Source organism: Strongylocentrotus purpuratus, unplaced genomic scaffold (genome assembly GCF_000002235.5).
Source record: "Strongylocentrotus purpuratus isolate Spur 01 unplaced genomic scaffold, Spur_5.0 spur5_scaffold_5, whole genome shotgun sequence".
NCBI classification, from domain to species: domain Eukaryota; kingdom Metazoa; phylum Echinodermata; class Echinoidea; order Camarodonta; family Strongylocentrotidae; genus Strongylocentrotus; species Strongylocentrotus purpuratus.
The window spans coordinates 17379608-17404805 of record NW_022145611.1 but is presented as its reverse complement, the minus strand read 5'-3'; the positions used below and the strand labels follow the sequence as shown (position 1 = coordinate 17404805).

The window sequence follows — 25198 nt, the reverse complement described above, 5'->3', positions numbered from 1 at the left end:
CATGTATGAGCATAATGTGCAAATAAACACACTGCATGAATGCTTGGCTGCTCTAAAAGGTGCTAGGTATGGTAAGCATGCATGACTGCCTCTTGAATACAGACATAAAACACATCTTTTGTGCTGCCCTGGGAAATTTATGAGCTGAACATACAGGTAATGAATTGATAAACACGCTGCAGGTGCTCTTTAAAGGTACAGTCATGATACATATTGGTATTGCATTACTTGATACAACTGTAAAGCAGTATGGATGGGCTCTTGTGAATGTGTAATCTACCTCTGATCATTCATCATACATGTATTTCAGGACCCCCCCCCCCCCCCCCCCAAAAAAAAAGAAAAAAAGATGCAAATTCATAATGCATAGATCTCCTCAAAAAAAATAGCGAAGTGTGCAAAAGAAAAATTTCTAATCTGCCAAATATTATTCATATTCAATCACATTTTAAAGTGGAAGGAGACACGATTTCAATGCACTTCCTGCAAACAATATATAGCCAAGTGGGCAAAACTATTGTTCTTCTTAATTAATATCATTCATGATATAATTCAGTCCAATTCTTAAGTAGAATAAAATGCTAATTTATAATGTATTTACTGCCAAAATTACAGCAAAAATCTGCCAAGCCAAAATTATTACTGAAATTTGGTTCTTTTAGCAAAATTCTGTATTTGCAAAGCAAACCATGCTATGCAGTTAAAGAGAAAATATTTTGTTAGTCTTATCGCACAATAGTGCTAGCCGTTCTTGGCTTCACTTTGCTACATGTAATGTTCTGTAAGGAATTTCAGTGCCATTCTGTCAATATTTGATTGAGAGATAATGCTACCCAAGATAAACATCAATATGTGCACACGTTGGTAGACTTCAAACTCAATAAATCCTACCTCGAAACAACCACTAGAATGTATATCTCAAAGTTGCAGGTACAACAAAGTCAATTTTTTATTTTTCCTTAGCAAATATATGCATTTTCTCCATATCATTATTCGAATGCAGCCCTTCTCATGCAGTCATGCATAACGTAAATTGAAGGCTTGTATACACAATGACGTACCATCATATTCCCCTATTCCTAAGTTCTGCTTGTGCGACCTAGCAAAAGCAAGCAATATGGGCCTTGTTTGTTCTGTCTCACAATTCATTTTCTTTATTATGAATTTCACATCATACCCCTGAGGCATATATTGATAAAATGCATCAGTGCAGAAAGCATTTTGATTTATGTCAAAGTAGCAGGCTACTATAGTCTTTACACTAGTCTTTACAGATGGTATGAATGCATTTATATATACCTGCTTATTTTGCAACCCACCTTTAAATAAACATCATTCAACTCTGATATACTATACATTTTTATCTCCCAAGTGAATAATCAGATGGTACATATTATACTGATTTTCTTTAATGTAGAAAAGCTTTTAATTTTAAAACCCATTAATCCCCCAAAACCAGTCTATATTGGATATATTTAAAAAGCACTATATCACTATAGACTATATTTAAACATGGCACAAATCCAATAATCTTTCAAAGAAAAAGATACATTAATTTTTTTTTTCAATAATAAAGTTGGTGCAAAATTAAAATAATGTAACTCAAAAGACTTCATTCTGTTCCCTTGGAGCAGATATTGATCAAAGTACATCAGTGCAGAGAGCTGTTTGATCAGTAGCATTTCTACAGGGAAGCCTGGTGCATGGGCTCAAGCCTCCTAATGTTTCTGCTTGTAAACAAATTAATGCGAGGCACATGTAGGAAATGACAGCAAGAGCCCCAAAGCCACCACCTCCGACCATGTAAAAAAAAATCCCTCTTCGTCTACAACTGCACCCGATTTTGATTTATGTCGAAGTGGCAGGCCACTGTAACATTACACGTATATGAAAGCATATACCTCCTTTCCCTGCAAACCAGGTTTAATTTACACATAGAATACCCGACCCAGCTATATCTTTCAAGAGACAACATATGATGATGACACCTGATGATGGAAACTTGATATTGATTTTTATCAACATATGGTGCATTGTCACCTTGTTTACAGATCCATCATTGACAGTTCCAATTAATTTTTTCAGCTTTAATAAAAATGCGTTGTTTTTAAAAAACAGGGAATGAAGGTGAGGTTTTAACAATAAGGGGATGAATCCAATTTTACTTGCTTTTACAAAACAAAATGGGAAAGCCGTTTAGGGTTTTTAAGTAGACATTCAATTTTGGTTGAAGAAATTCATAGATGAAAGAAAAAATCTGCACTCAGAGAAGTTTCTAGATGACTCTTTCTCAGCTTTATGATACATGATATATTGAAGGGAGCCGCAATATGAATACATATCATTATTATTACTCCCAAATTTGTGAAATACCTTTTAAAGAGAAAAGCAAATTCAGAATAATTGTTACTTTCACTGATATGTCTAATACATTAACATAGATGTGTACCGGTATGTAGAAACCTACATGTATGGTGATCATTTAAAAAATTAAAAAATTGAACGATGAACACATGTGTAAGATATACCGGTATTTCTAAATTAGGCTTGTAAACAGCTTCATACACAAAGCACATGTTATGACAACAAATTGAAATAAGTGTGATAATAAACTTAAGAAGCACTTTCGTATACATGCACATACCAAGTTTCCTTGAATATGCTAAACAGCATGACAAGAGCATTATAAAAATCATTTACATTTCAAGATAAAATAATCCCCATCACGGACCAAAGGAAGTTTGTCGTAATCTAAAGCCTTGTTCCCTTTCTTAATCTTTTTCTCCTTATGGTTGACATTATCTATAATGCAGAAGGAAAACAAAGTCAGGCACACAATTTATTCACATCAAAACTTATTTTAAAACTTAACACATTCCCCTTCCTAAATATAATTATGAGAAAACATGGTAGTCTACATCTCGCTAAATGCACAGAGCAATAACTGGTGTAATCTGATTTTATCGACATGATAAAGGAATCGACCTTTAACCATTAGGTAGTTGAGCTGTGCTAACTAACTGATGTTCTAAGAGTATTAATGTCGTAATTGCACTTCATGTAAAACTTCATTTAGAATATACTCGACATCATAAATAAAAGACCATTACCGGTAATGGAAAATCTTAATATTGCTCACACTGTTATATGTGTAAGACTATTAGTACTTTTCATATGCAATTTTTTTTTTTTAGAATGTGGTCTCGATTGTCTGCATCTGAGATTTTGGCATGATGAAGAAATTTAATGATTACTCTTTCTTGAAAAAACTTCACCATAAATAACTGCATAACGCTTCATATTTCATAGATTTCAGTACATGTAGATTTTTTTACTACGTAATTTTGCTCTTTGAAAAAAAAATCAGAAATGCCTACCAATTAGTTAGGCAAATTGGGGAAAACTCAATAAAAAAAATATATGATGAAAATCCAAACATATTTTTAAAAACAAATCACATGAACTTTAAGTACTTTGAATATAAAAAAAGTTTTCAATAATGATTCAACTTGGTCCAAATCTCAGATTAGATATTTTATTTTGAATGCACAAGATTAAGGCAATTTACAAAGATAAAGTTCATAAATTAAAATATTTTGACTAATCATAGGCGTACCATTCTTCCACAGGCTTTCACATGTAAAATAAGCACACACAAAAATATGATGATTAATGATTACATAGAAACAACTTTGTTGTGCATGCAAATATCATCAAGTACTGATTTAATGAAGATTTTGACAGACGAAAAGAAAAAATGCAGTTTAGGAAAAATAGAAGATATTAAATGTACGGTATGCATATACTCAGGCAGCAAACCAGGATCTTATAGCTGTTCTGTTTATGTCTGCTTTTAAACTTTGAAAATATGATACATCCTTCATTTCCAGTGTACTACAGCTTGAATGTAATACATGTATAATTGGACATTATTACTGCTCAAGCCCAAAACTGTATCATAAACATAGTACAATGATCCTTGGCATAATATTTCCTAAAGCTTCAGCAACTGAGTTGTCAACATATCTTTGAGAGTACATTTCCAACAACCAACAACAGCAGGGGACATTCATTACCCATCACTGGTAGTTTAATTTTTTAATGTGCACCTTTTGTATCTGTTATACCTTCATTCACCTACATATATGTTTGTAGAAGTATTGAATGTGTCTCTTGTGACCAATTTGTACACAGCGGAACATGTATTAAGACATTCCTTGGAAAAGAGTTCCGATGAATCAATGCACTCAGTGTCTATTTACTATCTCCTCATATCTGAACAGACAGACCGGCTGATGAAATATTGTCTCCACCTCCTGCAGTCTTGTGGACCTGCGTACAGACCAAGACAGGCGCAACGCAAATCTCGTAATCGTCCTCTTTCCAACATGAAACCGGTTTATCCACGTCTAATGGGATCTTGCGACTACCGTCTTCCATCGAAACCGAAAAAGAGTCATCCATGATGAGCCGTGACTTGGCCATGTCGACTTCGGAGCTGGCGCAGACGTGCCTGTGTGCCGTCAATGATGCCTTTGCCGTTGCTGACATGGTGTTCTTCCATGCTGAGCCTTCGGTTGTCAGGATCGCCTGGAAGGCTAGGGTGTGGATGTGGAGCCGTGTGACCCTCCGCAGTCCTTCCCTCTGCGGTATATTCTTGAGGATGCTGTAGACAGACCGTATCTGGTCCAGGACTGTGGCTACTCTAGGATAGGCATCTGAAGCCAGACTGACATTGCCATAGTTGAGGAGACTGTAGAGGTTGGGTAGCTCCTGTTCGTTCATGCCCAAGGAGTCGCTGTAAGGAATGACGTACTCCAGGAGCTGGTGGAGCAGAGCCTCCTCGGCAAATGAGGCCAGCTCCAGGTGAACTGGGGTGGAGCTAGGGAGACCCAGGATCATGGTTCTCTGCTTCTCAAGTCTGGCCTCCCTCTCACCTGTAAAAACAATCAAATAATTAATTTATATGTCATCTACTTGAATCCTGTGTGAAGCAATTTAATAAAGATTATTTTTATACTTTATATTCTAATGCAATTATGCAATATCATTTTATACAATTTACATGTACTCATTCACGTTCAGTTCATTAATTTTGATGTCATTTACTATGAAAGTTTATATTATATAATATTTTACATTTGTAAAACATTGCCCAATTCAGCCGTTTAGGCTTCGATGCATTGTTATTCTTTTATTCTCAATAAAACAATTATCAATTCAATTCAATATTACCTGCATGTCAACCAATTGGAATATGATACAAATTTGTACAATCCATTCAAAGTCAAATTATGACCTTCAAAGACAGCTGGTAATCGTGTTTGTGACTACAGATGGGTATGTAATGTTATGCACTGTTCTGACCTGTAGTATGTGATTACAGGAGAAGGACATTCATGTCACATCAGTCAGTTGAAACATAATAGGCCAATTAGCCTTGCACTGGATCAATTAGAATCAATTCATTACAATAAAAATAACGTACATCCCGTACAATCAACTGTAACTGTAAGTAAGGTCAATTTGAAAGAGAAATATTACTAGTGACTTCTTGTACATTGCTCATGTCCGTCACATGGTAATGCTCCTGCTACTCTAAAAGTATTACTAAGTACTACAATTACAGAAGAATCTGTAACTGATCGTATCAAGACAGATGAAATATGGCTACCTGCTGCGAAAGGAAAGTTATCCATCATTTGAAGACCACCCAGGACTACAACCTGAGGCTTGAAAACTTTCAGCTCCTCCTGAAATTCCTCTAATCCACTCAAGTAAGGGTTGTGTATATCACTGTGTATGATAAACCTGAGGGAAAAGAGTCAAGGAGAAAATAAAATCACAAGAGGTTAATTTTTCCTTCAACAATGAATTCAAACTTTTTGTTTTTTTTGTTAATACATTTGTCATGTAATGGAATAAATGTGCAATTAAATAATATGACTACAGAATCCTCATTTTGTCAATGTCTCTTGTCTGTGTGAAGAAAAAAAAGTGTTGTTTTCTGAATAGCCCTAGCAATGTGTTTTCTTCATAATCAAAATCCACCTTACCGTAAATCTGTCATAAAGTACAATGAAATCTACTTGACAATACATTGCACAAAATATCTCATTTGTCTGTATAGTGTTGTGTGTATGTTTGACATGAAAAGCCGTTATTAGCCCAAAGAAGAGTTGAATACTTCCTCCTTATTGGTTCATGTGAGAAAATAGTTTTCTTGATGAAATTCATAACTGTAATGATAATTATTGAAAAGATTGTAGGCTGATGAGTAATTGCATTTTGTTTACCTGTTTGCCCTAGGTGACGTATATTTGCCAAACTTCTCTCCTGTTTTATACTCCAAAATAACATGTACATCATCTTCTTCTACAGGCTCACCGACAACTGCAATTAAAGAAGAGAAAGAGTGAGAAAAAAATTGTAATACATTTTAACAAGAGTAAAAAAGGTTGCATAGATTTGAAATGGAAATAATGGAAAAAATGATAATAAGAAAAAAAAGGAATAATAATATGTTAGATGTAGCACAGGAACATGTGTGTGTACAAGATGTCATCACAAACAGTATTATTGTAATTGGTGAAGAAAGTCATTAAAGTAATTAAGCAAAGCTGTAAATAGGTTCTTGTACATAAACAATTTAAAATCTTATTAACAAGATTTAACCACGTAAATATGTGAAATATGGAATAAAATATTTGACAGAGAGCTTTAACAAATTAAGTAAAACAAGAAAGTGGACCAAAAGACATCGGGATTGAGAATGGACTTAAGAATAGGAAAATGATAAATTGTATCATCCAGGAAAGAGAGTATTAAGGATACCATCACAAATAGCATCTTTTATCAATGGTCATATGGATGGGAAAATTATATCTAAATATGTATGCCATCTGAGCAGGCTTAAATGGCTTTCAGCATTCATTAGGTTTAGCTATAATGAGATGATCAGTCATTATGCATTGCATAACATGTCATAAAATGGATGATGAGAAAGATGCATTCTGGCAGAGGCTCAAGGAGTCATCATTTCATTTGGGATAGTTTTGGAGGTCCACTAGGATTCAAAATGTCATTGAACTGAAGTATGATTCGATTGATCTCTCATGAGATAACGCCTATAATTATTTGATTTTATTTGATTTTTGATTTATTTTTTTCTGTTTGATTTTCTTTTTCTTTTGCATTTTTACAAATATATAACAAACAAATATTACAAATTTACACATGACAAAAGAATATATGTAGAATAAAGTAAGGCTGGGTGTAACTAATTGAGAACATCAAACAGGAGGGTTGACAAAATAAGCAAAGCTTGATAGTACCTTCAAAGGATACATAACCCTAACCCTAACCCTAACCCTAACCCTACCTTCAAAGGATACATAATAATACAAATATGGAGGAACAAAATATTGGTAAAAGGGGGAAAAGACAGAAAAAAAGAAGAGAAAAGAAAGATGGGATGCACATCAATATTCACAGACTTATGTGGTAGTTGGATTTCAAATTGTTACATAAAGATTTTAAATAAGAAAAGAAATGCAAATTTGAATACTGAGTGGCCAACTTGCTGTTTGATAGAACCAAAATAATGACCACATTCAGACTAAACAGCTTAAAATGGAAAATAAAAAAGACTACAACCATTAGGATGCTAAATAATGCAGAAGTGATCTAATAATAAGTTTTTTTCAATCTGCATATTTTCTAACTGACAATATGAGAAGAAATGTAACATCAAGCCAAAAATATTGAGTGAAAGTGACAAAACAACATGGATGTAAAATGAGTTCTGAAAAAACATTACAATCAAAGAAATCAAGTAGATCAATTACATCAATGAAATAAATAGAAAGTTTTTCCTTTAAGCACATTATCAGGGAATGTGATGGGTGAGAGGGGATTATGCATTCTGAGAGGAACTCTTCAAAATCATCAATTATGTTCTACAGTTAGAGGAGTTTCCTCCAAACTCCAAATGTCAGGAAATAAAGTAGCATCTCTCAAACGACTGAAGCCTGGGTGTCTGCTTGTTAGTACCAAAATAAAGACCGCAATCACAACAAAATGTTCAAATAAAAAAACAGAAGGGACATTATCGATAAGGAATGCCACAGACAAAAGGATATAAAGGCTCACCGATGGGAGCCATTAAAGTCATCATTCATTCTCTCTCCTATCGGTCCCCCTCCCCTCCCTCGCTCAAATACCAGGGAGCAAATGCTCTCAAGAGACAAGAGCTTTAATGGCTGCTGGGACTTTTCAGGATTGCATAAATATTTAAATGGTTTGGGGGCATTTCACTGCTCTCACAAGGGAAACGAGGGATGGTGATTGATGTCGTGTTACATCTGCTTTAATCACCCCCCAAATCCCATTCTGACAGGCAAAAACAGAGTTTACGCTTTTACTCTTTAGGAAAGGGGTCCAGACTTAGATCTTGGGCATCCATGTGTCCCGGGCAACTGTAAGTAGTTGAATTTTTCTTGTCTGAAATTCAAAAACTGAAAGAATTTACAATGAAAAGTAGAGCAAAACGAGGGTCTTATCATCTTATCATCACATTAAAAGTTGAAAGAGAACAATGGTCCATTGTCAATGTGAACATCATAACGGCATATTAAAATATTTTTAAAAATGCATACATAACAGGTCAGACTAATCGTGAGTGTGAACTGATGTGGCTGGCTAGCAATATCTTGTATGCTCTAGCAATGCCCTCTTTAATTTTTTTTCTTCTTAAAATAATACATTTTGTATCCCAAGTGTATGCCCCTTTTGCTTTTCAGTGATGTGTTGTGGTTCTTTATCCAAGTTCATGTAATGTTCATCTTGTGTGAAAGAGCTGTCCATCTCCTATCCCTAGAGGTAATCATGGCTTAACCCAGATAGAAACCCACTCTCTGGTATTCATGAAAGGGGTGCTTTTTGATTGGCTTAATTGCACATTCTGCTCCAGGGATAAGAAACAGTGAAGAAGAAGCTCCATTATGCATTGGCATGTAAGGCGTAGCCCCAAACTTGATATCGCGCTCCCAGCAGATGCTCAAAACATTCTCTTATAATGGAATGGTTTGAATCATCTGTTTGAAGACAAAAGAGCATTAACTCATATGCTTTAACACCGGATTAATGCCTTTCTGGCACTGCATAGATAAAATGTACTTGTAGAATGAGGAAAAGGAAACTTTTTTGGGGGTCCATTTGTGTGATTTGTCTGCCTCTATTGATTGAAGGCAAGTACTCTTGGGCTTACCGGTAAATAACAGATTGATAATTAAAGTTACAAAAAAGTATTGAGAATCAAATCAGTGGACTTTGCCAAGTACCAACTCTGCCATTAGACCTGTCAAAGTGACTGTAAGATAATGATGATGAAATGCAATGCTATCTTCTCTGTCCTACTTGCTCAAGTGATTTGACATTTCGAGCCTCCTCAGGTACGGAAGTATTCTTCCTTCTTAATATTACATACGATGCGCCATTCAAATCAGGTTTTTATCTCTGTCTGACCAACAAAACAATACAAAGCAGCTCTAGGAAACTTCTGATCTGACAATTTAAGTCTACTCAATCACTGATGCCTTTTTCCTCATGAATATTTTGTCTGTTTAGAGCCAGAAGGGCAGTAGATGTTAAAGTGTATAATGGAATAATGCCTTTCTGGCTCATTCAAATCATGTTATGCATGAATGAAGTACATATGTCTGACCAACAGAGCAGTACGATTCGGCTCTAGGGCATCTTTCAATCTGTAAGATCTCCTAGATTAATCCAGTATTGTGGCATTCAAAGCCTACTCAAGCACTGATGCATTCTTCCTCAGTAATATCAAATTTCATGCTTAAATCCAATCATGCCCTACATGTATCTCATTCTGACCAACAGAACATAGTACAAAGAAGTTACAGGGTATTCCTTTGATTTGAAGAATAAAATCTCCTAGATTAACCTAGTTACTTGACATTTAAAGCAATGTCAAATTGTCAATCACCATTTTCTTCTTCCTTATGAATATTTCATCTGCAGCCTCATTCCAGTCATATTCTTTCTGTACGATCACTAGAACAGTTTAAATAAAAAGAAGAGCTCCAGGGAACCTTTCAATCTGGAAAATCTCTTAGTTCAATCCCCTTATTTGACATTTAAATCCTTCTGATATCATTTCCTTATTCATTCATATTTTATCTCCTTCCTATTCAAATCATATATCTCTGACCAAGAGAATGGTCACATTCTGCTCCAGGGTAGCTTTTTATCAGACAAATCTCTAGATTAATCCAGTTATGTGACTTTTAAAGCCTCCTTAATCTCTGATGTATTCTCCCTTGTCACATATTATATTTTATTTGATGCCCCCCATTCAAATCAAGCTTTACAATGAATCCTTGTCCAATATTTCAGCAATAGAAAAGATGCAAGCGGCATCAGGCATCTTGGAAAGTTTAGATCGAAGAGAACTTTACCTTGATACCACATCAAAGCATCAGAGCAAAGGTGTATGGTTCCACCAGTAGAGTCCATACTAGGAATCTGGCCATTGACACCACTGCTGCCATAATGTGGTTTTGGACTTTTGATCAAATGACAGAGTTAAATTAAATTCTTTGCATACATGTACATGTACAATTGTGTGAAGTTTTCCTATCATTCATTTCATCTGCTTTATATTTCTACTGGCTTTACTAGATTCTAGAACAGAATCATTTTCAGAAAGAGAGCCACGTGGGTGAGCTTTCTATGCTGGAAATCATCAAAACTATTGCTCACAAAATTCAACACTTTTGATTCCTTTCATGTCTCTTCTCCCATATGATCGCACTTTTGTAAGCGATCAAGGCATTCAATTTGCCACTCATTTCCTTTGTGTCAGGGAATGAAACACAGTGTGACAAACAATCAAGCTAACAAATGTGCTGCCAAATCCAGTAATCCACCATTCGTGATCAATCAAAGCAACCAATTTGGCAGCCTAAATTCTCGGTGTCAACACGCCACAGGTCAAGGTTACTTGTTTCTCAATCTTTTGTCCTAGATTGAAATAAAGTTTACCAAATCAATTCAAGTCCAATCAACTCATATTGACCTCACTGGTTTAGCAAATCATATACAATGAAAGAGCCTGAGACCAAAAAACAACAAACAAAGAGAGACACAAAAGATAAACAACAGATAATTAAAAGATAGAAAAACAAAGCCTCTATAGGACACTCTGTATTCATGTACAACATGTAATAGACTATAGGGCATGGGGTCAAAAGAGCTTCCTAAAATGATTTTTGTAGTCTCCTCCTTGTGACTACCTAAACTATGGCTTAAATTGTGGGTATTGTGTTCCTTATCAATATTCTGATAGTTCCCACATCCAGAAGTGGAGCACTTCCGAAAAAATGGCGCCCAAAACAAAAGATCTAAAAACAAGCATTCCTTCATAAAAGGACTGCATCCGGTGCAAGTGATTTTCACTAATACAGGTGGTAATTGGTTTTAATCGGTGAATGTGATACCGCTGTGGTGGTCTAACTTCATATTTATTGTACAAAATATTTATAGGGAAGATGTAATATTTCACAAAACACTGTATAGTTGAGGAAATTTGCATGAAAATGACATTTTAAGCCAAAATACGTAAGATTGACATTTTTCTGCAACAAAGCCTGTAATAATTTAACAATTATTCTGAATGAGGAAGTTCATTTACAAACAATAAATATTACAGTAAAAAACAAACTACTTTGCTTTGTGCTGCTTCTTTAGTTTGATGAACAATACATACAGCATTCATTTCACTTATGGCAGAGCCATGCTGCTGAGAGCTGTTAGGACTTGGTTCTCATAGCTGTTGGGTTCTACTACTCAATAATAACCAGAGACACAATCGTTTGTGGTGGTATCTTCATTGTTTTAATGCAGAGCACGTTATACACGTGTAACACGCAGCTAGCACAAAGTAGCAGCAATAGCGGCAAACTATGAAACGCCATTTGTCAATACACAACAACTCTCCCCCACCAAATCTTAAGTACCTTTAACCTAAATTTGGCAAACGGAATCAGCCTTCATTTTAAACTGCATATACTGACAACTATGTTACCAGCACACCAACCTTTGTGATAAACAATTACTTCTTATAATATCCAAAGTTTTTATAATTCACATGTATCAAGTTAAACTCCACTTGTAATGTAATATGTAATATTATCAATCCTGTTGTATTTCTATTCCTAACTTTGTGAGATATGTTTCCAAAAACCTAAATATTCACTTTTTTGATATTCTTCCATATATGTTCGAATACAATATATAGTTTAAACCAATCTGTTTCAATACTTGTTTTCTGTTACAATGAAATATATAGTTTAATACTGAGAACCCATATCCTGAGCTATGTTCTCATATGTTGAGTACATTGATTGTGTTTTGGTTCAAGCATGATATCTTTGTTTCTTCATGCAAATAACAAAGCATTACATTTAGCAATGTTAGACCATGTTTAACCCATGCTAGAAAATTGTACAGCTTGGATACTATTGTGCGTGCAGAATCCAATGTTAAATCAGATGATGTTGGAGGCCATGGTAGACTGGTCCTGGTCTGCATGACATCGTCCTTTAGGTCCAGTGCAGAGGTGTAGCGATCTCGAAGTGAGGCCATTGGAGGTTTGGATCGTCTACCATTCCCGCCCTTTTGTCGCTTCGTTGGAGGTTCTATGCTTTCATCAACATCTGTGATGTCTGTGTCAGTATCAGATAGGGCGTCTGTATCAGTGGTGGTGTCTGTTTCTTCTCCTTCAGAACCAACTGCTCCTGGCACAAGGTCTTCAGTTGATAGCGTCTCGACATACACCATTTCACTTGCATACCTCTTCTTAGGCTGAAGAAAGCAGAGTTGTGGATACTTTCGTTTCAGGCGTTGTTTTAGGCTGTAGGTCTTGTAATTTGATGCATCTTTAGACTCAACATCTTTAACAGCTTTTAAAAACAATCTTCTCAGTGCTGTCATTCTTTATATTTGCTTCTCTTGTATGATCTTCTTGTCTACAACATAACTGCAAAATGTAAGGAATGCCTTTCCATACTTCTGCTCCTTGATGGGCTCAACACTTTTCCTTGATTGGTAGACAGTATAGCTCCTGAAACAACTGCGATGATACCTGACCTCTATTGCTACACAGTCTCTGTCCTGGATCTGAAGAAGAATGTGGTCGTCCTTCTTGTCTTTAGCAGCTGTTGCTACTTTTCCACCATCTGGCTGTTGACACAGCATTAATGGTTCCTTCTTTTTCTTCCCCTCAGAGTCCTTATGAGTTTTATTTTGTCGACAGATGATGCAAATCTTTGGTAGAATGTGGGCAGAATAAGAGGGCTGCTTTGAAGCACCAGCAACACTGGAGTTTGACCGTAAGTGTCTTATTGCTGAGGCTGAGGACGGACCTGGAGCTTGACCGCCTGCACTTGACGTAGAAGGCTCCAATTCTGTACAAATAAATGAAAATTGAGAGAAATGGGTGATTTTCACAATTCAAATAATGTTTAAACAATTATGCAAGCAGGTTAAATAAAAATTCATAGTCATAACAGTAACAATATAATTTATTGATTTAACAAATATCAGCTGTTTTCAAAACTGTACTTGTAAAGTTAAAAAAACAGGCTGTATTGGACAGAGTTAAGCACAAGGAGAAAGAAATTAGACACTAAGACATTAAATTATAATGCATTTGTATGTGAACATCCCATTTAAATTTAAGCACAATTAAAATTGTAATGTGTTCAAAGTAATCAAAGGTTAAAATTGCCACAAAAAAAAAATTGGCCATAGCTTCGCTGTCTGACGGCTTTTTGGACAAAAGCCGTCAGAAAACTAAGAAATTATATTTATAATGCATTTGCATGTGAACATCCCATTTAAATTTAATCACAAATAAAATGTTAAGGTGTTCAAAGTATTCAGTGCTAAAGACCTAGACTAATAACAAATCAATCGAAAGTTAAAATTGCCCCCCCCCCCAAAAAAAAAAAAAAATATTAAAAAAAATGGCCAAGCCCAGTTATAGCTGAAAACCAAGTCTAGATTTCTAGGCTATTGAACACTTTTTGTTATAGGCCTAGGTCTAGAATCGATTTATTTTTAGCTGCAAATTAAGTGCAAGACTAAATTAGACCTAGCTCTGTGCTTGTTTACAACTGTGAACATTTTTGACCCGTAACTCCGGCGTGGAGATACTCTAAAATCTAGACCGTCTTCTTGTTCAAACCAGTGGCAGTGACTGTGAAAAAGACTAGAGGTCTAGCCTAGGCCTGAGCCTCGGAAATATAGTCTACTATTAAAAAAAAAAAGATTTAAAATTGACACGAAACAGATAAGAAAGATAACGACTTTTAAATCATGACCGTTATTTGAGCAACTGTGGAAGTTTTAGATGAATTTTGATGTGTTAGTCTGTAGAGTAGGGTTTCTCCACGCCGGAGTCACGGGTCAAAAATGGTCACACTCACACTCACAGTTGTGAACAAAATTTTGAATGAAAAGAATTCGCGCAAGTTAAGTTAAATGTTGTATGGCTTACCTAAAGTTTGACATGATGCAGCGTCTGTTTTTTGTTTGTCTTTGTTGAGTTTCCCTCTCTCTTGCTTGGATGAATCTGTGAAATAGCGATAGCACGTCGGGTGATATCCACCACTTTCTGGTACTGGTATTGGTATTAAGCCTACAGCAGTATCGACCAGTGCATCAGGTCCAACTTCGCGTAAAAAGGCTCTCGCTATATCAGCCTGATACCCCACTAAATCTTTCCAAATATTCACACTGCTTACAAATGTGTTCCACCGTGTGGTCGTAAAAGGTTTGAGATCTTCGGAAACACTAGAGCAATGAGCAAAACATCTATTTTTTGACGAATTTCGATAAGATTTTGCACCGACAGACATGATTACGGCAAACAAAGCGCCTGTATGTACACGTGACTCGCAAAAACGCAGTACCAAAGCCGGTTAATACAACTTTTCTGATTGGCGGACTAGCGATAATCTGTCATTTTGTCAATCTGATGGGCCAATCAGATGAGTTTATAGTCTAAACAACGTAAGTGGATTAATTACGCGATTTAATTGGACGATTTTATTGCAATAATATTAACCCTTTTTCATCAAAATATTAAACAATGACCCAACTCCCAGTGTGGGAACTAACAAATTTATTTCCTAAAAATATAATGCTTATTTCTTAGATAAGTTTCAGGTAGTCACAACATGTGGAGTACAAGACAAGCGTTAAAATCGGCTCGCCCTATGGTCTATAAACGTTATACCGGTATTCCATCATCATGACAACATGAACAAAAACTATTTTGACTTTCGATTCTTGTATTTTAACCCACTATGAGACACTGTGATTGTTTCATCATACTGTAGCTATAAAATTGTGTCACAATTAATAGAAAACAAAAAAACAGAAAAAGAGCAGGGCTAAGTATATAAGTACAGGTAATTTGTTGGGAAATATTTAAAGCATTTAAAACAACTGTACACAAATTCATGAAAAAGTCATATACCACATGAGTGGAAACATCAACAGCTTTTGAATTTTTGTTAAAAAACTTATGAGAGTTGACATAGTGTTCTTCCGAAAAGGCTCCATGCATTTTATGAGTCAAGGACAATCTAAAGTTGCCTTTATTGAATCCAAGGTTTAATCATGAAACTATCTCTAAGAGTATATTCACCCATCAGTTCAGAATAAGTAAGAGTTCCAACTAAATTGGCAACCCTGCGTCAAGATCACATGCTCATCAGTGTTCATTTCCTACTTTAGATAGAGACAGGAAAGGGAAGCTACCAACATGCATTGTGGCCTGTCCTAAAAACGATCCACCTCCCCTTCCAATAATCAGTCAAGTATAAATACCATTCTGAAGCGGATGGAACCCTAATGACATATATTAGGAGAAGGGCGCATCATCGTAATGGTCAGCATGTTGATGAAAAGAGTTTCGATCAAGGCTTCTTTCATCGAAGTCGATCAATCAGTGGTAAACAAATGGGTCCCTGGGGCATGATGATGTTCCATTTGTCGCTTGAGTTGGTCATCTTTTTTTTAATCACTTAGGCAACAAATGATAATATGAATTTTACATGATCATCAGCGGTAATACCATGTAATTAAATCAATCATGGCTGTATAAATAACCTATTACAAATTTCTAAGCAAACTAACACAAAATAAAACAGTATCCTAGAATAGATTGTTTTGGTTTAACTTATATATTATTCACTCATGCAGACTGAAAACAGAATGTCGACTTCAATAAGTTTATAAATAAATTTGTTTTCCATATCTATAAAATAAGTCTTATAAAATCAAATAAGCAATATGAGATAGGAAAATCCTTTACAATCCTTGCAACAGCGTTCAGCAATACTCACAGAATAAATTCAGATGCCTCCAACTTAAAGTTTACACCTTAAAGAATTTGCATGATTATAATGCACTATAATCATATATTGGTCTCAGGAAATATTATAATTATCATTTTTTTTTAACCACTAAATAATTGCACCAATTTCATCTGTTTTTACAGGTTGAATCAATTCACACATCCTCTAAATATATTTTCAAAGAAACGATCTTGTTCAATCATCATAAGATATTAACACATTATCTTGGATCAGTATTCATCACTCAGACAGATCCAATTTTGACATTGATTTTGAATGCCGCCAACAGCAATCCTCAATCAATGAAATCATTCATGAGATACATTATCACCATGAGATGCGAGAACTTTCAAATTCTTGCATGACCCTCTATCAATGCTTACAAATAAATTCAATTCAGAAAGCCTCCACCTCTCAAATTTGTATACTAAATATGTCCCTAAAATCAAAAAAATGTATATCATCATTAGATATGAAGACATTGCACAACATTTGCAACAATATTCATCAAATCTCTCATCTACTCATTCAATTCAAAATACCAAAAATGAAATCAAGATAATGAAAAATAGTATTCTTGATCAAATGAAATTTATTACTAAAACTCAATTTTGAAAGAAAGTGGGAATACCAATATACAGAACTGCAGTACTTCAAAATGCAACTTCTTTAATATGTTGTTCCCAAATGTTCATATGAATCAAAATTGCAGAGTGTGTTGTGAAAAGGTCTGGTGGTCTGCAGCTCACAGTGACATCAATCATCAATCTAGAAGCTAATTTTGTTTCCACTATGAGACTTAAAACTATCAGGCAATTTCAATATCAATAATCATATGACCATCCAAGAACTCTGTTATATACAAGTTCTACCTTTTATTAAGTATTTAATTGTATCTAATCCTATTGCAATTCTTTCAAAAACAATCAAAGTCAAATTGGAAGATGAGTGTTGGCATTTAAAAAACCATTATCATCATCAGAAGATGTGAAAACATTATACAGCCTCAGCCCAAAGAGTAATAATTCTCTTACTCTTATCTCACAGATTTAATTTAGAATACCTCAAATATCAGTATTTTTTTGTTCTGATGAAGGAAAAAAAAATCAAATATCATTCATGGACCCACCGGATTACAACAAAATATAAAGGAATCCCTGCATAAAGCCCTACATCCACTCAAGGAATGATCAAGAGTAATAATTCTCTCACAGATTTAATTTAGAATACCTCAAATAACAGCATTTTTTTTCTTCAGATGAAAAATCAAATATCCTTCGTGGACCCACAAGATTACAACCAAATCTAAAGGAATCCCTGCATGAAGCCTGGTACATCCACAAAAGGAATGACCAATAAATTCTTTTATGAGATTCATGGGAATAAACAGACTTGAGAGATTCCAATAACACTGCGGTCTGGGAGTTTCCTCGGATTAATAATAAATCTCTCTCGAATCTTCTTCTCATCATTTTGCAATTAATTTCCAATTGGGTGTCATAAAAAGCTGGCCCAAACACTCCTTGGTATATACAAACTCAGATGATGGCAAGATAAGGATAAATCACTCAGTGGCCTAGCCATCAGTGTTGGATAATAGGAAGAACAAGGAACAAAGAGATGGAATTCAAGAAGAAATAGTAATATGAAAAGAAAACTAAAGCAAAGCAATACAGCATGAGCACCTCTCCTATCGCCTCCCCAACCATTTTTCTTTTAACTAATACTTCTTGATCCTCAGGGTTACTAACTCTTTTATCACAGTGATATTATACCTCCAACCCCAAAAGTAGTCCAGGAATATGTTAGTGGGAAAAGAAGACTCATTCCAAATGCACTGGAATTTGATCATAGGAGAAAACCAATAAGCTACATGTACATCCATACAAAAATACTGATTTGAAATTCATTGCTATAATCTAGGTGTACCTCTAAAATAATAGACATAGTTTGGAAAATAAAAACAAATATCATAACAAATACCATACAGTATGTACTATTGAAAATCATGGCAATACTTATATAATTCACTACAATTGTTGTCTAGACAAATTGGGATGTCGATTTGAATTTCAAAATATTTGCCATTTTGAATGAACATTACACCTTTCCCAGTTTCCTTTAAATCTGTTACCTACTTGTATCATGCTTATTTGGTCTAATTTTCAAGGACCCTTTAAAATTTATCAAGTATTCAAACTATACGAGTATATCCAAGAAACCCAGAAGGATCCATGCTAATCTGTACACGTTCCACATAAAACCAGGTTAATGATGCAATCTCAAATTCCCTAGATGCAAATATTCATGGTTTATTAAGGGAAGAGTGCTCAGAATCATGAATTAGAATTACAGAGAGCTCCACTAGAACCCAATCTGCATGATCTAGTTACAAACTAATGAGATGGACTCCAATATCTTCAACACCTTGCTGAAATGGCATCCCAATTTGATACCTATACATGACAATTTTCTACAAGATTTTACCTTCTTAAAGGGAAACCATATATTGATGGTTTTACGCAAGTGGCCTACAAAAAGAGTAGACCCAGGCATACAGTATATGGGGACATTTATATTTTGCCTAAGAAAGATAAATGTCAAGGGGGTCTGAAATCAGCCAAAAACTGACATGCCTGACATACAGAACATGAAGCTTACACAAAATTCAGACAATGACTATACTGTAAGTTCCTATTTCAAGCTCCTATCTATATTTGAAAAGTTCCTTTTTTTTAAAGCAGTAGTTTTTAAAGCGACACCCTAACTGGCTGAATCATGACTGACCCCCTATGCACTGTTGGCTTATCTTATCAAAATACAACACTGTAAATGTAGGGGAAATCATTACAGCTGAACAGAAGAAACAAAAAATAAAATAGAAATGTTCTGCTAGTTAGTTCCTTTTGGCTATCAAAATCTTCGCTCTTTTTTGTGCAAAAATTACCTTTGACACGTTCATGAAACTGCTGAAGTGTACTGGGAGTAGCCCTTCCACCAAGCAGTACATCACACCCTTCTATTGCCAGCCTGTTAGCGATGACCGCTGCATTGCCACCAACGACACTCCAATGTCCAGTCTGCTGTTGGGAAAGCCTCACAATCTCCCGAAACAACTCCCTGCCATGAACGTATCTCCTGCAGGGGATAACAGAAGAAGAAATTAAAAGAAAAAAGAACCAGTCCAGATTTTTAAAATCTTGTTAAAAAGGTCCAAGTACAGTCATGGAGATAGTTAATTACATTTATTTTCATGATAAAATCATAAATGATCTTCACAAAACACATGCAATAGGTTATAACTTTTTAAATCCTGTTGCTATAATACACCATATAATTCTATCCATGAAGTTAAGCTACTATCTTTAGGTTTACAAAAGAAAAGTCATTCATTTCTATTATATTACAATAACTACTCTGTATGTAGGTTTATCCTTTATTCACCATAAACAATTAACAGTCTGGAAAATCAATGTGGTAAAAAACATCACATGCTGTTAAAGAAAGTAGTCAATCTTCCTTTTTGTTTTAACTTAAAATTTGAAAAATACCATAAGGTGTGTCTGTGCGTCTGCCTATGGGACTGACAGGATTAATTCAAGCCAACCAGAAACTTGGGAGGTTGCCACCAGCTCCCTCCATCTCGCTTCTCGTTAAATCAGCCAGCAGACTGATGCAATAATCATTGTAAATCAAAACAGTAATATAAACCAGCCGGTATTGTTAACATGGACAACCGACACCGAAAGATGCTCAATTTCCATTCCCTAAGCCATTACAAGTCTTGACACATTCTAAGGGAGTATACAAGGCTGTGGAAGGTCCATTTCATACAGGAAAAATAAGGAAGATGATAGGATATTCACACTAGCAAACTCGTGCCAAAAGATGCACAATTCTAAATTGTTGACACATTGTAAGGAAGCATTGAATGCTCTGCACAGAAGGTCAATTATTTACAGCAAAATAAGGGAAAAGGTACTTTGGACCCATTCACACTCAGTATAATTATGAACAAGTCATGCCCACGATAGCACAATATACATCCTTACAAGAAAATCATATCTTGTCACATTCTAGGCAACAAATCAAAGCACATAACACTGTACATTGTACATTTCCAACAAAATGAAAATAACAATCCCAAAAGAAATTAGCGTATACTATTTATCCAAAAAAAATAAAGAAAAATCTGAATTTCAACCGAACCGCGTTCTAAAAGAAACTGTCCTTTAATAATTTAAATTCAATTGAACGCTTAAGAGGAGTCGAATACTACTGTATCACATGAAAACAGAGCATTTTCATGAAATGCATATCTCTTGGAAATGTGGGGGGGGGGGGTCAAGAAAAAGTTGTCTGCTGTGAATCTAATGGAGTAAGTGGCAAAAACAACTTCAATCTTCATGGTGATATTAATCATGTGAATGGAAACAAGACATCTACAAATGTAGTTCTTGATTCAATTGGATCGTTATCAATACAGGCATTCTGAGTGTGTGTGAAAGAGGTCACACTCAGAGTTGTGCCTTTGCATCTCAAATTGGTGTCATTTATCTATTCTTGGAAAGTATTTACACCCTTGGGAGGTACCAAGAGTAATGACCAGAGAGAGAAACACATCCTAGTTATCAGTATAAGATTACACTGCTCTTCTTCTTGTTGTTTTCTTGTGCAACAGGCAGGTCACAGGCTAGTTTACATTCTGAAGGACGAGGATTCCTTCAAAAAGAGTTTTATAAATATATTAAAACAAAATCTACAATGTATATGTGTTAATCCCCAATATGATTGCAAGTAGCATTAAATAACAGAAGAGAATCGCATTGATGTTGCCTCTATAAAAGTTTTTTTCCAATTCCTTTTTCTTCAAGATTACCAAAACAACACATCTTCTTCCTTTTTTTTTTTTTTTTTTTACTGCTAGTGCCATCTAAAGATTAGCTCTAAAGCTTTGATAGATTTTCTATCTATCTTTTAGATAGAATTACAAAATAACAGACTGAAGGCTTCTGCAGGCTCACCAATTATGCAAGATAAATCTAATTTCTTCTTCTACTAAGACAGGATATTGCCAGCAAATGTCACTAACAAGCTCATGATTTAATAACCTTGGATCTGGTTTAGGGATATTAACTGCAGCTGATTTTTCTTAGCTGCGCTGCTTTCACAAATTCATATATTCATGGGTATACGAGACTGATCAGCAGCACAGGCGGAAAGGATGAGGTGAAACAAAGACTATGAGGATACATAAGAACATTAGTTCAAATATTAATATAATTTTGCAATTATAGTATAGTATTATAGTTTAGCAAAGCTGAAAAGGGAAAGGAAAAACAACAAAAAGAGATCAAGATTATGGCAGAAAGAAAAGGAGAAAGCATGATGGGTATTACAATGAGGGAGGCTGGTGATAGATGAGAAGTAAGTTACACATATTACTAAAGATAAGAAGATCTGTATAGTATGTACAAAAGGAAATGATTTGAATTCCTCACAGTATTCTAGCTAAATATGAGATTGTTTTTTACTATAAACATATAATTTGTCTCTTCTCATAAAACATCTGAAAGACAGACTGCACTACATGTATAGCAGTCTGTCTTTTCATGCAGTAAAACAAATCCTAACAAAACTTAAAATAAAATCTAATGCACTACACATGATTTTGCCAAACTACAAAAATATTGTATTCTCTCAAGAGTCGACCCCACAATAAAAGACACGCCCTATTTGCTGAACATTGTGAACAACCCTTTGGTCTCATCAAGAGATTGTACCTTGCCCTCAAGCATTTTTGTCACCAAGTTCTAACATTTATCACATCTGTGATGACATAGAGATTGTAGAAGATCACCCCCATGTGAATATATTAGCACATCATCCATCAAGGTGACAGGGCATTTTCTCTTGGATGATCACTTTGATGAGTGTGATCAGTCAAAATAACAGAAGAGAGAAGTGCCCTCCTGAATTCTGCTTCTCCATACACTGCATTTGCAAATTTGTTCTTGTTATTTTCAATCAAATACAGCATATTTTTATAATCTTGACTGGATTTGTCTGACTCTGTATAGAGTGGTGAAGTGTGACATCATAAAAAAATCTATTTTTAAAATTTCTCAATTTTTTTCTTCATTTTCCGAAAGAGCATCAAAAATAATGTCCAAATGTCGATAACTGGTTAAGGAGCCAGAGCATATACAGTGTATAACACTATATAGAAATATATTCATTCAGATGGTCATATCTCAGCCAATACTTAACATATTCAATAGGTTTTCGACATTTGGACATTATTTTTGATGCTGTTTCGGAAAATGAAGAAAAAAATTGAGAAATTCTAAAAATAGATTTTTAATATAATAGCTGGACAATTGGCTTGTGGTACCAGAAACCATCCAGACTCTACATTCTCTCACTCTCTTTCTGTGACTCCCTCACTCTCTCTTCCCTTCTCTTCTCCTTCTCTTTCTCTCTTCTCCATTAGTCTCTTCCCTTATTGTCTTCCTCTTCTACTTTCTTTTTCTTAATTTATTTCTTTTTTATTTTGAGATTAATAAGTAGATTTTTCTAACGTAAACTCTATTCCTTCTATCTGATACTCAGTTGACAGTTACACATTAATTCCTTCACTGCCTTTAGGTTTGTGAACACAATTTTGTGTACCTGCTTGATTCTGTTTTTAAGGAAGGAAAGACTAAAGAAATAACTCTTTTGGGTCAAAATATACATATTTTTTTTTTTGCACAGGATATATACCAGAAATTAATCAATGTTTACCATACATGTACATGTACATAACAGGTTCAATCAAGAAATAAAGAACTCCCGGCTAAGAGAAAAATCAGCTCAGTTCACTTGACTTCAAAAATTGATCATGCATCTTTCATAAAATCTAGATGGAACCACATACCATAAAGTCCTTTTCCAATATGAAGATGATCGCATTTGGCCGGCTATTTTTTTTTCTTAATTTCTCAATCATTTCAAGCCATCTCTTCCTCCGCTCTGCCCCCCGTCCTCCACCCCCTACCTCACCCCCTACCATGAAGTCCTTTTCCAATATGAAGATGATCGCATTTGGCCGGCTATTTTTTTTTCTTAATTTCTCAATCATTTCAAGCCATCTCTTCCTCCGCTCTGCCCCCCGTCCTCCACCCCCTACCATGAAGTCCTTTTCCAATATGAAGATGATCGCATTTGGCCGGCTATTTTTTTTTCTTAATTTCTCAATCATTTCAAGCCATCTCTTCCTCCGCTCTGCCCCCCGTCCTCCACCCCCTACCTCACCCCCTACCATGAAGTCCTTTTCCAATATGAAGATGATCGCATTTGGCCGGCTATTTTTTTTTTCTTAATTTCTCAATCATTTCAAGCCATCTCTTCCTCCGCTCTGCCCCCCGTCCTCCACCCCCTACCTCACCCCCTACCTCCGCCCCCTCCCCCCCCCCCCCTCCTCCTCCCTGTCAAGGCCCAAGTTTCACTCCTCAAGTTGAACAATATCACATTTCAAGTCTTAAGATTAATAGAATCTTACAAACTGTCACTTGCTGACTTGGCAAGAAACTGACAAATTGTTACCATGGTTACTTAGGACAGCCATTCTCTGTTCAGTCAAATGTGGTTCAGCTAGTTTGCATCTGAAACAACCAGCAAGATTCATGAAAATTTTTCGTACATGAAAGTTCCTAAATTTAAGTTGTAAAGTAAATAAGTTTTTACAAGCAGTCGGCCTTGCTTCACCTAAAAATATGTGATGACTTTGCACTTTTTTTACTTTTACGTTTTAGTCACAGTTGAACAGATACTGAAATAAACAACTCACGACATCTTTGTTGAACTTTAGAGTGGACATAAACTTACTCTGCTGCTGCTCCAGTAGAAAAGAAATAGGCAAAGATCTCGGCCAAATCTTGAGAGGTTCGAATTTCATCAATATGTCGTTTTTGTTCCGGCCCTTCTTGCTCCAGTTGTCGAAACAACTCCACGCCATCGGCGAAGGTATCGCTACACAAGCTGAAGCCGACAGCTACCCGTGTGCGAGGATGGACGCTGACCTTACTCTCTGCTCGAAGAAGACTGTCTAAAACATCCTGCAATCTCGAATCCAGCTCATTACCCAAACGCTTTTTGTAGATAATAGCCAAGATAATGATTGCAATTGAAAATATACCACCTAATGTTAGGATATTACGAGCCATTTTGGCGACATCAAGCAAGAGAAGATTCCAGCCGAACTGATAGTTTCACGGTAACGCAAGCAGCATATTAAAGTGTATCCGAACGCTATCCGCGCGCAAGTCTTCGTGTTCGATCCGTAGTACCGTGCAGGCCCTGCGCTTACCCGTCACTAACGTGCCAACTCTCGTAAGGCCGCTGTGATATTTCTGACGTGGCACATTCAACAGCTGATGCAATGCCATTGCCAATGGTTGTTTACATCCGAAACTAGGCACGTTTGTACGATAGCGATGCTGTATAGAATCAATGGAGCTAAAGAAAAAGACTTGAAGATCAAGATCGGAATGGTACCGGTCCGAATCCGGGGGGGGGGGGGGGGGGGGGTCACATAAGACATTCGGGGGGTGCCGCTGTAATGGGTCACTATTTCACCCCAAAATCCCTAAACATGGGTCCCATATTAACAACAATATCCCTAAGCAGTGGGTCCATGCCGGGCTTTTAAAAAAATTCTGAAATTTCTGAAATTGTGAGAAATGGGCCTTTATTTCGAGAAAAAATCC

General features: G+C 35.7%; 2 protein-coding genes across 2 annotated transcripts; both read right to left on the bottom strand.

The window, feature by feature from the left end:
• Positions 1-905: 905 nt before the first annotated feature.
• Positions 906-24916, bottom strand: LOC594179 (ADP-dependent glucokinase). The gene is made up of 5 exons (XM_030998474.1): positions 24318-24916; positions 19396-19586; positions 6297-6393; positions 5675-5811; positions 906-4937 (listed from the first exon to the last, which is right to left on the bottom strand). Exons 1-5 carry the CDS (start codon positions 24653-24655, stop codon positions 4270-4272), a joined length of 1431 nt encoding a protein of 476 aa, XP_030854334.1. The 5' UTR covers positions 24656-24916; the 3' UTR covers positions 906-4269.
• On the bottom strand, positions 11894-15308 carry LOC105441753. Its single transcript, XM_011673180.2, has 2 exons — positions 14582-15308; positions 11894-13487 (listed from the first exon to the last, which is right to left on the bottom strand). The coding sequence occupies exons 1-2, from the start codon at positions 14940-14942 to the stop codon at positions 13018-13020; spliced, it is 831 nt and encodes a 276-aa protein (XP_011671482.2). The 5' UTR covers positions 14943-15308; the 3' UTR covers positions 11894-13017.
• Positions 24917-25198: the final 282 nt, after the last annotated feature.

Excerpts from the sequence above, each read along its gene's own strand:
- LOC594179 (XM_030998474.1), bottom strand. The coding sequence starts at position 24,655 with ATGGCTCGTAATATCCTAACATTAGGTGGTATATTTTCAATTGCAATC. Across the intron at positions 19,587-24,317 it reads TCTACTGGAGCAGCAGCAGA|GAGATACGTTCATGGCAGGG; the intron begins GTAAGTTTATGT and ends TATCCCCTGCAG. Across the intron at positions 4,938-5,674 it reads TAACTTTCCTTTCGCAGCAG|GTGAGAGGGAGGCCAGACTT; the intron begins GTAGCCATATTT and ends TTGTTTTTACAG.
- LOC105441753 (XM_011673180.2), bottom strand. The coding sequence starts at position 14,942 with ATGTCTGTCGGTGCAAAATCTTATCGAAATTCGTCAAAAAATAGATGT. Across the intron at positions 13,488-14,581 it reads TGCATCATGTCAAACTTTAG|AATTGGAGCCTTCTACGTCA; the intron begins GTAAGCCATACA and ends TTATTTGTACAG.